This window comes from Limulus polyphemus, unplaced genomic scaffold (genome assembly GCF_000517525.1).
Source record: "Limulus polyphemus unplaced genomic scaffold, Limulus_polyphemus-2.1.2 Scaffold5579, whole genome shotgun sequence".
NCBI classification, from domain to species: Eukaryota; Metazoa; Arthropoda; class Merostomata; order Xiphosura; family Limulidae; genus Limulus; species Limulus polyphemus.
In genome coordinates, this window is record NW_013671189.1 from 23,931 (window position 1) to 40,539 (window position 16,609).

The 16,609-nt window shown below is 36.0% G+C and overlaps 1 protein-coding gene across 1 annotated transcript in view; it reads left to right on the forward strand.

The window, feature by feature from the left end:
* The first annotated feature begins 1,413 nt into the window (after positions 1-1,413).
* The window catches only part of LOC111089212 (proteoglycan 4-like), a 21,472-nt gene continuing 6,276 nt past the window's right edge, over positions 1,414-16,609 (forward strand). The window contains exons 1-7 of the mRNA XM_022401287.1: positions 1,414-1,426; positions 1,941-1,965; positions 2,644-3,315; positions 3,527-3,605; positions 7,471-7,553; positions 7,708-7,714; positions 14,617-14,733. Of these exons, the coding sequence (XP_022256995.1) occupies positions 2,660-3,315; positions 3,527-3,605; positions 7,471-7,553; positions 7,708-7,714; positions 14,617-14,733 (942 nt within the window). The 5' untranslated portion in view covers positions 1,414-1,426; positions 1,941-1,965; positions 2,644-2,659. The remainder of the gene's footprint in view (positions 1,427-1,940; positions 1,966-2,643; positions 3,316-3,526; positions 3,606-7,470; positions 7,554-7,707; positions 7,715-14,616; positions 14,734-16,609) is intronic.

A 16,609-nucleotide genomic window follows, 5' to 3' on the forward strand; every position in this document is an offset into this window, starting at 1 on the left:
CGCACACCTGCATTTATAGCTCTGGCAGCATTATAATTGTAACAGTCGTTCCTGCTGCTTGGTTAAGAGTAGACTTGTAAACATCGGACGCTATTGACTGGTCACTATTCTTTTTGCCAGTAGTTCTAAATTAGGAAGTAGACTTGACATAAGTAAGTGATAATAAAGAATAAATTGACTCGTCTAAATGAAAACTTTTTTTAGTTTGCTTTGTGTGCGACTTTTCAAGCAGACGCCCTCCGTCAGGTGTTAAAGACCGTGTTACAATTGAATTAGCTCTGAGCATTTGTTTGTTTCTTGTTAAACACAAAACTGCACACTGGGTTATCCGCGCGTTGCCCATCACGGCTATCGAAATCCGTCATAAGTCTTCAGACTTACCGCTGAAAGGGAGGGGGGACAAGAAAGACTATACGTGTGATTTTACTGCATTATCAGCTATTAGGATTACAATGGTATTTAAGTCATGTTATTAACTGTTCAGCAGAAGAATTACTATTATTATAGATGGCGCTATAAAAAACATGTACTGAGAGAACTGCAAAATTATAATTATATTTTGATTATTAAATGTAAGAAAAGTAGGGGTGGGCTGTTTATACCTAGGAATAAGGGTAAGGATGAATGTCTTGAAGTAGAGGTGATTATCCAAAACTTGTAATCATGGGTATCGAACTTTATAATATACACTCAACATTTAGTAGGTTGAAATAAATACGGGCACGTCGTGTAGGTGTAGAATAAATACCATGAGTTGGATACGAATTAATGAGCAATATACTTCCAGGTTGGAGACCAAATAATAGCCATCAACGGTTATAGCATTGAGCAAGCGATTCACGACGAAGTATTGACCTTACTCCGAGACAGGAATGGTGTCATTCTTAAGGTTAAAAGTAAGATTGCTTGAAATAATGTGCCTAGAGAACCAGTCATTCTTAAGGTTAAAAGTAAGACTGCTTGAAGTAATGTCTATAGAAAACCAGTCATTCTTAAGGTTAAAAGTAAGATTGTGTGTGTAGAAAACCAGTCATTCTTAAGGTTAAAAGTAAGACTACTTGGAGTGATGTGTGTAGAAAACCAGTCATTCTTAAGGTTAAAAGTAAGACTGCTTGAAGTAATGTGTTTAGAAAACTAGTCATTCTTAAAGTTAAAAGTAAGACTGCTTGAAGTAATGTGTTTAGAAAACTAGTCATTCTTAAGGTTAAAAGTAAGACTGCTTGAAGTAATGTGTTTAGAAAACTAGTCATTCTTAAAGTTAAAAGTAAGACTGCTTGAAGTATTATGTTTAGAAAACTAGTCATTCTTAAGGTTAAAAGTAAGACTACTTGGAGTAATGTGTGTAGAAAACCAGTCATTCTTAAGGTTAAAAGTAAGACTGCTTAAAGTAATGTGCCTAGAAAACCAGTCATCCTTAAGGTTAAAAGTAAGACTGCTTGAAGTAACGTGTATAGAAAACTAGTCATTCTTAAGGTTAAAAAGTAAGATTGCTTGAAATAATGTGCCTAGAGAACCAGTTGTTCCTAAAATAGTAAAATTTCTCGATGTAAAGGAATACAGAAAAATATAATTGATTCTTGAAACCGTCGGTACTTGGTGAAACTCAAAAGTTACAGAACTGAAGTAAAATAAGACAAATTGTACGTTTCACAAATACATCATTTATTCTGACCATGCCAGTAAAGGCATCATCAGGTCGTGATAAATTATGTAATTGTGAAACGTACAATTGTCTTGTTTTCCCCCAATTCTGTAATACAGAAAAATAATGTTTTTGATTCTGAATTTCAGCTTAGAAGATTATTGTACATAGTCAAACTAATCGATACTGTATAAATAACCAAATCAATCATTGAATGTGTTGGTAATCTCCAGCCTATTTTATCCAGCTATGAAGAATGATGAAAAGCTAAATAACGTTCTTTTTTCTTCTCTTGCAGCTATTGCAGATAGCTCCGTGAAAGAGTGAGTAGAGTAACGTGGATGTTTTTTATTTATTACTCTTTCAAAACATTAATTGTAAAAATAGTCTCATTATTTTTTCTGGTTATGATGTTGCACTCTTTCTCCTTTCAGCACAAATGTAAGTTATTGAGTCTTTGTGAAATCCTCTTTTTTTAGCCACCAAAAGATTTTCTGTGTTTTTACTATATCTTAACCTCTAACTATTATATATACTTCTTTACAAGTCCATTTGACCTTCAAAGCTCAAAGTTCATTTGGTCTTACAATTCAATTGAAAATCACTTTTAACTGAAGATGAACTTCGTTTCTTTATCAGATTAAATGTTTTGTACCGTGGTCAGACTTCGTACATTAAACGTTTTGTACCGTGCTCAGACTTCACACATTAATTAAACTTATTTTTTGTTACAATTTTATATTAAAATAAATAAAATTGAAAAAAAATCGGACAACAAAATACACAAACATGGTTCCCCTGCTGGCACAGCAGTAAGTCTACGGACTTACAACGCTCAAATCAGGGTTTGATTCCCCTCGGTAGACACAGCAGATAGCTCGATGTGACTTTGCTATAAGAAAATCACAGACAGACACACACACACATGGAGTTAGTGTTGACAACCTGTGATTTGTTTAAACGTAAATTGTACTAAAGCTTTTTTCTCCGTATTTTGCCAGTTATTCTCCTACGTTGATGACAAACATGAAATCGAAGTCCAGAAGATCTGGTTTCAGTCAAACATTGCATCAAAAATACAGCAACTCAGACACTTTGTTTAATGATAAAACACTTGCAGAAGCAATGCCAATTAATGGAGATCACGAGGGTCAGCCAAATTCCGAACAGATCGACTCGAACGATGAGGCTCACGAATCATCAAGAGGAGAAAGAAAGGATCATGAAACATTAGGAGAAGAGAACAAAGATGAAATTGAAGGTCATGATCCATCAGGAGCTGAAATCAATGTTCACAAACCACCAAGAGAAGAAAACAACAGTATATATCAGTGGTTGAAATGTGTGCCTGTAGATGTATCTAATGATGAACTCCAACCCACCATTGGTTCCACGGTCCCAGAAGAGAAGAAGTCTACTTCTCATCCATTTAAAGACGAAACGTCAGAGGCAAAATGTGATCCAGATCAAATATCAGCATCAAAGCCAAAATGTGATCCAGATCAAATATCAACATCCGAGCCAAAATGTGATCCAGATCAAACATCAGATCCAAAATGTGATCCGGATCAAACATCAGATTCAAAATGTGATCCAGATCAAACATCAACATCAGAGCCAAAATATGATCCAGATCAATCATCAACATCTACGCAACATCCAGCTCTGGAAAAGTAATCCCTCTTTCGCTCTCTGCTTGTATACTTAATAAAAATAGGTAAAATCTGGATAGTTTACAAATATCAGTAAAATGACATTACTAGTTATTTTGTTGAAAAGTTGTGAATAATATTTTTTTACACCGATGACTAACTTTAAGTTCGGGCCATCTACAATTTCTTTCCCCGCCAGAAGGCTGAGGTGTTTCATTTTTTTTTTCCGCAGGAAGCCGAAAGATGACCAAGAAGACACAGCCGGAATCACTTCCGATACATCTACAAATACTTCTGGACTGTCAGTGAATGTAAGTAGTTAAAGTACAGTTTCTCTACTTAAGATTATTTATTGCTAAGAAAACAGACGTGGATATATGTCACGAACGATCTGAATTATCGTTTAGAATATGGGTATATTTATGAACTTTTTGAAATTTGTTCAGGAAGTTTTAGAGACTGCACAAATGAAACTTGACATGTTGTGTTCGGAGCAGTCAACACTTTCCTCAATATATTCACGGAGAAATTTTTAGTGCAAAATACTTTATTAAAAATTACAATGTTATGTCTACAAATGCCTCTTAATGCTTACTAAAACCTTGCGAATTTTCGTGAACATAAAAGAAACATACTGAAAGGGTACTTATTGCTGAGAAACCAGATATGGATAAATATCGTGAACGATCGTCAGCAACAAAATGTCATTCCTTAAAGTACAGTCTTGGCCAAAATGTTTGCATATTTTTTAACAAGTAAGATCATTATTATTAAGGTGGAATACAAATACATTTAGTGCTGTCAAACTGAGAAATGTATGTTATATTAAACATCTACAAGTATAATTTGTATAATAAAACAGGTTCTATTGACATCATGAACGATTTATTAAAGAAGCAAACAATTTTATCAGATTCCTGTGCAAAGGTGTATAATTCAACATTTCAATTATCACAACAAAACCTTACCAAAACATATATAATAACAAAATATAACACTAAATTATTATAAATAGCGTCTGTTACCTTATAACAGTTCATATTAAACGTTCAGTATTGGGTTGGTCTTCCTCGTACTCTAATAACCTCTGCAAGGCGATATGGCATGCTGTCGATGAGGTTATTGATGTAATCCACCGTGATTTTATCTCAACTTGTCACTAGAAGGCACTTTAACTTGGCTACAGTAAATGGATTAGAGTCGTGGTTAGCAATTTTCCTGCTCAATTGCCAAACCTTGCACTAGTATTTGGATTTGGCAGAAATATAGTCTCCATGTGATATATGTAGGAGGTGCCATTGACGTTTCCCTGTAGGATATGAAGAGCAATTTTTCCACCTTGGTTAAACGGTGCCCAAACATGTACTGCAGCACCTCCTATGTGTTCCATGTGGAAAAGACAGTTTTCCCTCATCTGTTATCCAGGCAAACAACAAACACGAATCCCACCATCAGCTTTAAAAAGCCAGAAACAAGACTTATCTGAAAAGATGACATGTTCCAGTGTCTTAACTGTAAGTTGGGCATGCTACCTTGCCTAATTAGCATGGTGGCGGCGGTTAATTCTGGTTGATATCGAATTGCAAACAGCCCATCTTGCAAAATAACCTTGTTAGGTCAGTCTCCTGTTCACTGTGCTTCTGAATACCCTGGAATGAATGTGTTCATGCCATTGCTGTCATAAGGTGTTGCAAGATATATTTCAACCTTGATGTGCTAACATGATCAAAACACGGTCATCTCGGGCAGTAGTTTTGCGGCGTCTACCTGTAGACTTTCCTGGAACAACGTTTCCTGTAGTCCGATGACGTTTCAGGATTCTGGATACAGTACACTGGGGGTACCCTACTGCTCTGGCGATGTCCATTTGCTTCATCCCATTTCTGGACAGTGAAACAATTTGACGCCCTATAACTTCTGATACGTGACGAGGCATAACTCTACACCAAGTACAGAGAAATTTTCTGAATAAAGCATTGATCTGTTTCGAAAACGATAGTATCAAAAGCACACCTTTTTATATGCGTTTTTACGAAGAAATGCTCAAAACAACTTGTACAGACCAGAATAACAACTCTTGCATGTCTGTCCGATCGTAAACTACCTTACCTGTTATTACTCGGGCATTTACTCAATGACTACTTCATGCATTTAGATAATAACACCAGTATAGAACAGCATGCAAACATTTTGGCCAAGACAGACTTTATGTGTATCTCGATGGTTCAACAGTAAGCTTAAGAGCATATAACTCTAAAATTCAGGGTTCGATCACTGTGATGGGCACAGCGCAGATAACCATTATACAAATTTGTAATAAAACAACAACAAAGAAAGAAACATAGTGTCTGTCCATCAAGCTATCACAATTTCTGAAATGGGAATCGTCTTACTTATTCTATCATCAGTTTCAAGAAGTTAAGCATATCACTGAAGACCACGTTGTTCTGAAATTTCAACAGTTCAATTTGATATAAAAGGAGCATCCCTTGTTGTAGTGTCAACAGTCCAATTTGATATAAAAGGAGCATTCCTTGTTGTAGTTTCAACAATCCAATTTGATATAAAAGGAGCATCCCTTGTTGTAGTTTCAACAGTCCAATTTGATATAAAAGGAGCATCCCTTGTTGTAGTTTCAACAGTCCCATTTGATATAAAAGGAGCATCCCTTGTTGTTGTTTCAACAGTCCAATTTGATATAAAAGGAGCATCCCTTGTTGTAGTTTCAACAATCCAATTTGATATAAAAGGAGCATCCCTTGTTATAGTTTCAACAGCCCAATTTGATATAAAAGGAGTATCCCTTGTTGTAGTTTCAACAGTCCAATTTGATATAAAAGGAGTATCCCTTGTTGTAGTTTCAACAGCCCAATTTGGTGTTAAAGATGAATCCCTTGTAGCAGTTTCAACTGTTCAAGTTAATACAAAGGTATATCCCTTACAGCAATTTCAACTGTTCAGTTTGATACAAAAGGAGTATCCCTTGTTGTAGTTTCAGTTGTTCATTTTGATATGAAAGGAATTTGTTTGCTGTGGTTTTGGTTTGGAATCTCATGCTAGTACTGAAAGATAATTTTGACATTTAAATCTCGCAACATAATAATTGTTTTGATAACTTAACGTGAAGTTCTGTACTCGAAAGAACCATTTTTAATGTGTATTTTATCCTACAAAACTTAAAATCTGTTCCAGTCTTCTATTACAAATTTAAATAATCTATTCATTACCTATGATAACGATGTGTGCTTTCGTTTATTATCAACAAATTTATATTCCGAGATATGAGAAAAAAAATGATTTAAAAAAAAATGAAAAAAAATACTAATATACTTTCTCTCACTACAGCTTCACTTTACCATTCACAACCAAAACGATCATCTTGGGAGCTTCCACACACCATAAAATATAGTGTTGATCCTTCAACTACGACCTTTCAGTTTACTTTATCAGTTTTCTTTATTGTGTGTTTGCTGATCTACAACTACAATCATCTGGTTTATTTTACTAGTTCTCTTTATTGTTTGGATCAACAGCATTCACCATCAATTACTCTTGCATGACCAAACAGTGAAACTTGACCATAACTCTTATAACCGTCCATAGAGCCAGAGTGTTTGTTTGTAGTTAAGCACAAAGCTACACAATGGGCTAGCTGTGCTGGGCCTAACATGTGTATCGAAACCTAGTTTTTTATCATTATAAGCCACCAGACGTACTGCTGTGCCACTGGGTGGGATTCAAAGTGTGTTATTAATTTTGTTTTTTTTCTAACAGTTTTAAGTTGTTTCTTTATTGCATAATTTATATTAATTCGGGTAAATTAACACTATTCAATAGACTATCAGCTAAAAATCAGGGTCAGTTATGCACAGGTAGCTCCTGTGCAGGTATTTCCTTCAAGAGTTTGGCGCCTTCTAATATATTGTTGGTAAATTACCTCTGTTTGAGGTTCTTTACTCAGGTATTTCGAAACTCGCCCCAATTAAGTTATTAATTTAAGTCCCTCTAATTTAAAGAAATGGAGTATAAGTGTTATAAAATGACCGATAGTTCAAGTTTCTTGAGATTTGAAATAATAATAGTGTTTACTGCTCTATGTTAACTCATGTTTACGATTATGACATCTGTAATGAAGTAAAGGACAAATGCAGAATAACTTTTTTCTCAATCTTATAGAAAAGTCTTGATTCAGAAACACAAAGTCTAGAAGGAAAAGGCGACACGCACATTTGTATTCCTTCCACTGGGATTGGATGGAGGTAAGCAACATAAATAGTGAAATTTAATAACACTGCTTCCATTGGGATAGGATGGAGGTAAGTACTGGTTATTGAAATTAACGTTTCTTTCACTGATTAGATGGAGGTAAGCATCTGAATAGTGAAATAAATAACACTGCTTCCATTGGGATAGGATGGAGGTAAGTACTGGTTATTGAAATTAACGTTTCTTTCACTGATTAGATGGAGGTAAGCATCTGAATAGTGAAATTTAACATTTCTTCTACTGGAACTGAATGGAGGTAAACATCTAGATACTGAAATCTAAAACGTTTCTTCAACTGGGATTGAATGTAGGTAAACATCTAGATACTGAAATCTAAAACGTTTCTTCCACTGGGATTGAATGGAGGTAAACACGTAGATACTGAAATTTAATAACGTTTCTTCCACTGGAACTCAGTAGAAGTAAACACCTAGATACTGAAATTTAATAACGTTTCTTCCACTGGAACTCAGTAGAAGTAAACACCTAGATACTGAAATTTAATAACGTTTCTTCCACTTGAACTGGTCAATAGTAGATTTCTGTATACATAAACCACACTGAGTTGGTGAGCGAAGGTTTTTTTGTTTGATTCAAGGAAACCAAAAAGATTAGCATTAACCATTCTCTCCAAAACTTTACAGAGACAGCTAGACAAAAACCATAGGAATCACGGATCCTTCTCAGGTTTAGAAAAGGGATGATAAAAGTCTGACGCCATGCATCTGTAAAATCCTTGTTATGCAAAATCCAATGCTAAACAACTAAGAAAAAGACCAGGAGTGGAAGCAAAGACATAACACAGCATATTATAATGAATATAATCTGGTCCAACAGATGTATTACCAAACCTGTTTAGAGAAATTTTACGTTACATCAAAGTGGTCGATTACATTTAAATAGATGATCATGCCAAAAATAAAGCGGTGCTCTTTCAGCCCTTGTCCAGATGACCAAGGAAGAAGGGTAAGAGGTGAATATATTGGAATTGTGAGAAATGCAATACCCTGTAAATCAGCAATCTGTTGGGCATTGAGTTGCAAGATCGAATAACGATGTGAGGTATGCTTCTCATTCATCTTTTGAATTATATCTCAAACGACTTTGAACCTAGTGGCGGAAAAGCTACTTGGAGTGAAATTAATCCAAGATGTATTCTAGTTTAAACGTTTGACCTTCCAAGCATGAGAATGAGCCTGTTGAAAAGCCACGTGATTGGGAAGAGTGAGATATCTGCAGAAGATATCCTAGACCCATTTTGGAGCCTTCCTTGCCAGTTGGCACTCAGGAGTCTTCCATGAACGAGGATGCCATTGGGAATATCTCGAGCTTTTAGGGATTGAAAAACAGTTGCTTGAGCAATATAATCAGGCACTGGCTCCATGCAGTCATTAACAGAGGGTAGATTAGTGACAACAAGATAAACCTCTGAGAGAGTGATGAAGGAAGGCCAATTAGCCCTCTTCAGCTTTTACTATGGCACATGAGTTAGATGATATTGACTGTGACCAATCACTCTCAGAATGATGTGAAAATTATCACTGCCTCAGGGATCCTTGTCCATCTTCCAAGAAAAACAGGAAAGAACAGAAAGATTATTAATCACTAGATCTACTGCAGTAAAGACTGACCTAGAGCATGGAAATAAGTAGATAATCAAGTACGAAGTAATAAACGTTGTGATCTGAGAGCATATGCTTGACAAAATAACTCCTCTCATCAATACCTGCGCCACATCAGAGTGGGTCATGTTCTTCATTAAAGTCTCCAAGGATGAAGAAGGGTGATAAGATCATCAAGGTTTGCGTGATCAAAATTCTTTTCTAGTTATAGGTAAAGTGAACAAACTGTGATGGTACAACCAATAGAGACACAGATAGGTAAAGCAAACAAACTGAGGTGGTACAACCAATAGAGACACAGATAGGTAAAGCAAACAAACTGAGGTGGTACAACCAATAGAGACACAGATAGGTAAAGTGAACAAACTGTGATGGTACAACCAATAGAGACACAGATAGGTAAAGCAAACAAACTGAGGTGGTACAACCAATAGAGACACAGATAGGTAAAGCGAACAAACTGTGATGGTACAACCAATAGAGACACAGATAGGTAAAGCAAACAAACTGAGGTGGTACAACCAATAGAGACACAGATAGGTAAAGCAAACAAACTGTGATGGTACAACCAATAGAGACACAGATAGGTAAAGCAAACAAACTGTGGTGGTACAATCAATAGAGGCACAGATGTTAACATCCTTCAGTGGTTTATTGATGGAGTAGAGTCATAGGGTGTGCATGCTAATATGTCAGCAGCAACATAACACCTCTAAGATCCACCCATTACACATCCTGTCTTTCCTGTATAAGGAAAACTGCTGAGTGTTAACATTATCAGTAGTTCCAGGAATGCATCCTTTAAGAGATACACAAAAAATGGTAAGAATCAATCAATCTAAATTAGAGCATAAACCTCGACAGTACCGTGTATCAGAATAGCCACTTGTATCTAGAGTGTGTTGGAGATCTAGGTGGGAAGTCTTTACATTTTGATTTATTACCATTTTGTTGTTCTTTACTTGTAGTAGGATCATTGACCTCATGGATCCTGTTTGAATCAAAGAGGTGAGTAGCCATCAGACGAATGTGATTCTAGTGATTGAGGCTGGACTGCATAATGTTCCTTTACTTCAGAGCTAATGGAAGTGGACCTCACCACTCACTGTTATCAGAGGTGGGAACACAGAAGGGAGTAGACGTGGACTGTCTACTTGTTTATCCAAAAAGCCCCTAACGTGGTTAGAGAAACACTTTGCAAGTGAAGATAAGAGATCTGTGTGCACCCCTACTGTAGTAGTCAAACAGCATGCAGTAGCATAAGTCCATGTTGTAAAAAAGTGTTACCAATTTTCTCACCTAAGGATATGAAATGTTGATAGTCTTTACTACTGTACATTTTTCTCCTCCATCCATTTGGGCATGCTTGAAAGTATGAGGGATGGAAACCAAAGAAGTTAACACAACACGAGTCGCTGACACTGATATCTGTACTGATATTTGCCATAACATGAGCACGTGTTAAAGGCCCACAGCAAGATATTTTGACGTTGGAAACAACATGGGGAGTATGTCCCCAATGGACTTTAACCTCAAAAGTTTGCCATCTTTTGATCAGAATGTTTTAACCAATATGTCTCCACATCTTAATTTCTTAGTTAACCTCAGAGAGCTGGCAAGCCCTTCTAATCCATCTTGGATGAAAAGGGAAGACATCCAACTAAGAGATTTTTCTGAAATTGAATGAGAAATAAGAAAAAGAGTTACAGGAACTTCAGGAGGTAGAAACTGTGTTGTATCAAAGTCTTTGAGGTACAGGAACTTCAGGAGGTAGAAACTGTGTTGTATCAAAGTCTTTGAGGTACAGGAACTTCAGGAGGTAGAAACTGTGTTGTATCAAAGTGTTTTGTATGCCACATTTTTTTGTCAATTATTGTTTTTTTTTGTATTCTCATTATTTTGGGTCTCTATAACAAAGAAAAGAGCTTCAGTACAAACTGACTCCACTGACCATGGAGTCCAACAAGGGAGCACCTTACACTGTTATATTCGGATAGTATAGCAACCCCAGGATATCATGTGTACTATATCCATACACCAGCACTGAACTTAACATTCACAACACCTGTTGAGAACATCTGACACTAGCCACAAAAGACAAACTGATTATCATTAGGGGGATACCCAAAGACCAATCCTGCAAGGTGGTGTATAGCAGTTACCTATACACCACTCAACTACCAGGATCTTCTACTCCCTTTCATGGGTCGTCAAGCACAGCAAACACGTGAGTGGATGTTCGGATTCCAGAGAATATTAAATATATAAACTGAGCCTCACCTGGTAGGTCGGTACCACGTGCAGGAATCCACATCGATGGGTCACGTATACATGACTGCTTGTTAGTAAGTGAAATTAAGGACTGGTTCACGTACACATGACTGCTTGTTAGTAAGTGAAATTAAGGACTGGTTCGTACGTACACATGACTGCTTGTTAGTAAGTGAAATTAAGGACTGGTTCGTACGTACACATGACTGATTGTTAGTAAGTGAAATTAAGGACTGGTTGACACGCCGCACACATGACTGATTGTTAGTAAGTGAAATTAAGGACTCGTTGTCACGTACACATGACTGATTGTTAGTAAGTGAAATTTAGGACTGGTTGTCATGTGTACATGACTGATTATTAGTAAGTGAAATTAAGGACCGGTTGATACGTACACATGACTGATTGTTAGTAAGTATAAGTAAGGACTGGTTGGCACGTACACATGACTGATTGTTAGTAAGAGAAATTAAGAACTGGTTGTCACGTACACATGACTGATTGTTAGTAAGATAAATTAAGGACTGGTTGTCACGTACACATGATTGATTGTTAGTAAGTGAAAGTAAGGACTTGTTGTCACGTGTACATGATTGATTGTTAGTAAGTGAAAGTAAGGACTTGTTGTCACGTGTATACATCGTGTTACTGTTGGTGGGTGGAATGTATTAAGGACTGGTTGTCACGTGTATACGTTGTGTTACTGTTGGTAAGTGGAATGTATTAAGGACTGGTTGTCACGTGTATACGTTGTGTTACTGTTGGTAAGTGGAATGTATTAAGGACTAGTTGTCACGTGTACATGCTGTGTTAGTGTTAGTGAGTTAAATGGGTTTAGGACTGGTTATCATGTTTTCATTTTTGTCTGGTTCTTAGTTATTGCAATTTATTTGGCGCTGGACTGTTTTACAGAAACACATTTCACAATTTCCACAAAAATGTCTCTCTCGACACATATATTAGTTGGATAGTTTTTAGTCTTATTCTTTTCTGTTGAAAAACAACTTTCCTGCGAAAGTTCAAGGTTCTTAAGGCTGTGGTCATTCATATCCGTTATCTGATCTCCAACTTGGACACCTGCTTTATCTGCCAAACCACCGGATACCACGGATCCGATAAAATAACCCGGCATCTCCGACGGTCCTTTTTTTAAACTGTAAAAAAAAAAAGAAGTTAAACTGGAAACAATCGGGCATGTTTTACGGAAGTTTTGAAAATTACTCATAAAACTATTCATTTTAAACTTATTTATAAGAAAAATGGTTCAGCAAGTTTTTCAATTAATTGAGATTATTAAGTTAATCTATAAGAAAAACACAGTCTCTGAGGTGACAATTGGACTGTTTTACAGAAACACAATTCACAATTGGACTGTTTTACAGAAACACATTTCACAATTGTTTCGGATATTCGAACAAAACTATACAACAACTACGTGCTCTTTAGTTGAACTGATAGACTAGAAAGACGGCAAATAGTCTAAAGTTATTCAACGTTAAGTCATGGGCCACTCTTGTGTTGTCGTATAGTCAGATTTAACCGCCATTCTTAAAGTGTAATCTCATATCCAGAACCCGGAGTGTATTTTTACAACAACGCGAACCATGAATACTCGTATCAACAATCTGGACAAATTGACCATTAGGCCCTGGCTGGCCTACAAACGATAATATATAATTTTTAATCATTTGCTGCTGGAAAAGTTAATTAAAACCAATCTGTAAGTCCTGTACTAGATATTGACAATAGTTCAGAAAATTAATGTTTGTTACAATGTTTTGTTTCCAATAATCGTATAATAGTAAGAAATTATGCTTTTCACTTGTGGGTTTAATAATCTAAGACCTTAAAAAACTGTCATGTAAAAACAAACAAACATTGAATAGACAAAAACACTATCAAGGTTCTTTCAGATTTCTCCAGAAGCGTAATGTTTTTGTCAGGAACAGAAATGGGTAAAGCTGGAAATATAAATATATATACTAGCACGTGTGTCTGTTTATATTGCCCAATGCTAATATTAAAACTTTTATGTAGACATAAACATTGAGATAATATATACCATTGATTTCCCCGAAAGGGGTCCGAAGGCTGCCTGGAGGGGTCACTTGTTTTAACCTCTCGCACCACTATACAGTGGTATGTTGTCTGTCAGTCAGTCACTAGACACTCAAATAACATCGCGTAGAGGACGCTTAATGTTACAATTTGTACTGTCGTGACGTCAGTAAAACGTGCGCACGCCATGAATCACGAGACGAATTATGCACTCTGTAGGCTACAACACAGCATGACATATGAACTTCAAAAGCAATAAATAAAAATATTTGTTACTCTTAATTTTGGTTTTATTTACTCTTGAACCAGAACACTTTCGTAGACCCCGCGGAAGTACATCGAGTTTTAGCAGACGATAAATAAATGAAAGTTTGCATTCTATGAATGATTAATTTTTTTACGATAGGGGGTTGAGCCTGGTCTAATAGTTAGCGTTCCGGGCTGAGAACTATAAGGTTCAAGGTGTTCGTGAGATGAAGCTGAATACGATCCGTAGTTTCACTTGTTATCACGTTTTTGAAATGACATTCAATCGCGATATTCGGTTAAGAACAGGAAGAGAGTTCTGCTGACAGGTTACCCCCCCCCCCCTCCTACAAGCGAATAGTTCGAAATTAAGGGACAGCTATATCTAAACAAATATAATGCAAGATATCTCTGCACTTGTGAAGGATCTGTAGTCACAAGGTTCCCACTAGATCGAAAGTTTTCATGGACTAGGTATGTCCACTTTTATATACTGTATATATGGCTTCAGACCAAGAAGGTTGGGACCCATGTGTCGCGTAAGGTGTCGTTGAAGTTAACAAGAGGAAATCTTGTAATTAATTCTCAAATCGGTCAAGAGATGGAGCTATGAGCTAAAAGCTTGTACTTGGAAAACCTCAGAACTATTTTATGAGCCACTATGCTGCGGCTAAAAATGCTAAATACCAAATTTTTTCTTTATGATACTACGTAGTATGGATTTATAAATATGTACCAGTGTTATTAGTAGGAAGTGACGTAATGAACTTGCGAATTATGTTACTAATTTCTTCGTTATGATAGAAATTTGTTGTTGTGATTTAGGTTTTAGCAGGAGTTTATTCTGTTGATTCATTAGGTTATGGACTTGGTAAGATCAAAGAAATCCATAAACTTGGTAGTGAAGAAAGGTGCAGGATTAGATCTGTTTCCCGAGGAGAAAGAGAAGCGCAGAAAGTTGACATTCCTGCCGATGGTTTGTGAAGAAGACATCCAGCAACAGACGTAAACGAAGCTTTTCTGACTAATATATTGTTCATCTTTGTTGGAATAAGGATCTCCACAATAAGATATTTTATGCATAAGTTTTCAATAAATTTCTATAGTCAGCAATATATTGAAAACTAACATATAAGCTAGTTTAAAGTTTGTAGTGAAAACTGGAGAGTTCTATTTACTTTTAAGAAGAGAAGTAAAAACGCGACCCATTACTCCAAAAAACTTAATTGGTTTTATTCAAACCAAGTTTCGTCATTACGGCTTCATCGGGGCAAACAAGATTCTTGATAACTGATTTGTTTGTTTTTGAATTTCGCGCAAAGCTACACGAGGGCTATCTGCGCTAGCCGTCCCTAATTTAGTAGTGTAAGACTAGAGAGAAGGCAGTTAGTCATCACCACCCACCGCCAACTCTTGGGCAACTCTTTTACCAACGAATAGTGGGATTGATCGTAACATGATAATGTCCCCACGGCTGAAAGGGCGAGCATGTTTGGTGGGGCGGGGATTCGAACCCGCGACCCGCAGATTGCGAGTCGAGCTACCTAACCACCTGATAATTGATATGGGTTTAGACAAAAGATTTACAAAGTGATTTATCAAGTGCTTTGTTTGCCCAGATGAAGCCGTAATTACGAAACGTCAGCTTAAATAAAGCCAATTATGTTTTCCGGAGTAATATATGGTGTTTTACTTCTCTTTTTACCTAACATGTAAACTATCTACATAATAGTGCAACCTTTCCTGTAAGGATATTTGAATTCTCAAGTTATCAATAAAAAAAGAACTGAACTTTTATTGTTAAAATAATCTGTTGAAATGATGTTTTATTATTATTTCTTATTAAAAGTTAGTAAGTATATTCTTGTAATAAAGCTGACCGAGAAGTAGCTGCATGTATTTTGAGTTAACTTATCAAAACTGTTAAACATTCATTTATAAACGTCAATGTTTTATGCTCAAGTACATATGGACATGTATAATGTTTATTTTGCTTTTTCTGATTTCCTGAAATGAACAGCGGTATAAATTCACCACGAACACCGATTAAGTAAAACACTAATAAGTACCTTCTTTCTTGAATATTCTCTTTGAGTATTATTTTATTAAAATATGTAGTTATAAGTAGGCTTGCTAACCCCCAGGATTCTCAAAAGAATTATATAAAGAAAAAAATAAAAAAGTTTCTTTAAATTTTTGATGCTTGCAAATAAAAAAACGCTTCAGTGTCACTCGACGAACGTGCAGCTCACGTTCCCATATTGAATTACGTAACGCACGAGGTCCTCGCGAGCATACTTCGTGAAAAATTATTATTATTATTATTCATTATCTTACCTAATCTTACCTTATCTGACCTAATTCCTATTTTTTATTTTAATTACTTTTATAACAATAAATGAAGAATACACATAAAAAACAAGAAATATAGTACTTACAGTAGCGTAGGGAAGGGGGCAGGGAGGGGTACTTGTCCCGGGCGCACTTCGAGCCACCATACACACTCCAACTCCACACCAGTGTTTATGCCCATCTTCAATATTCTATTTTACTTTTGAACAAAATATAAACATTAAGATTATAGCTTAAAATACGTGTTTCCTGTATTTGGCAGGCCTAAGAAATATGCTATCCAGCAACTCTCCAGCTAGGTTGTGTAGAAAGACTCTTTTCGTTTAAATAGTTTTGAATAACATGATTTATAACGCCTATTAAAAAGACTCTTTAGTAAAAATTTTTAATGTTTTAATGTTTTTGTGGAAAAAAATCCTACTTACTGGCGAAATTATATTCTTGATAAAACAACACAGTAATAGTACATTTTTTCAAAAAATGTTTGTTTGTTTGAAGCT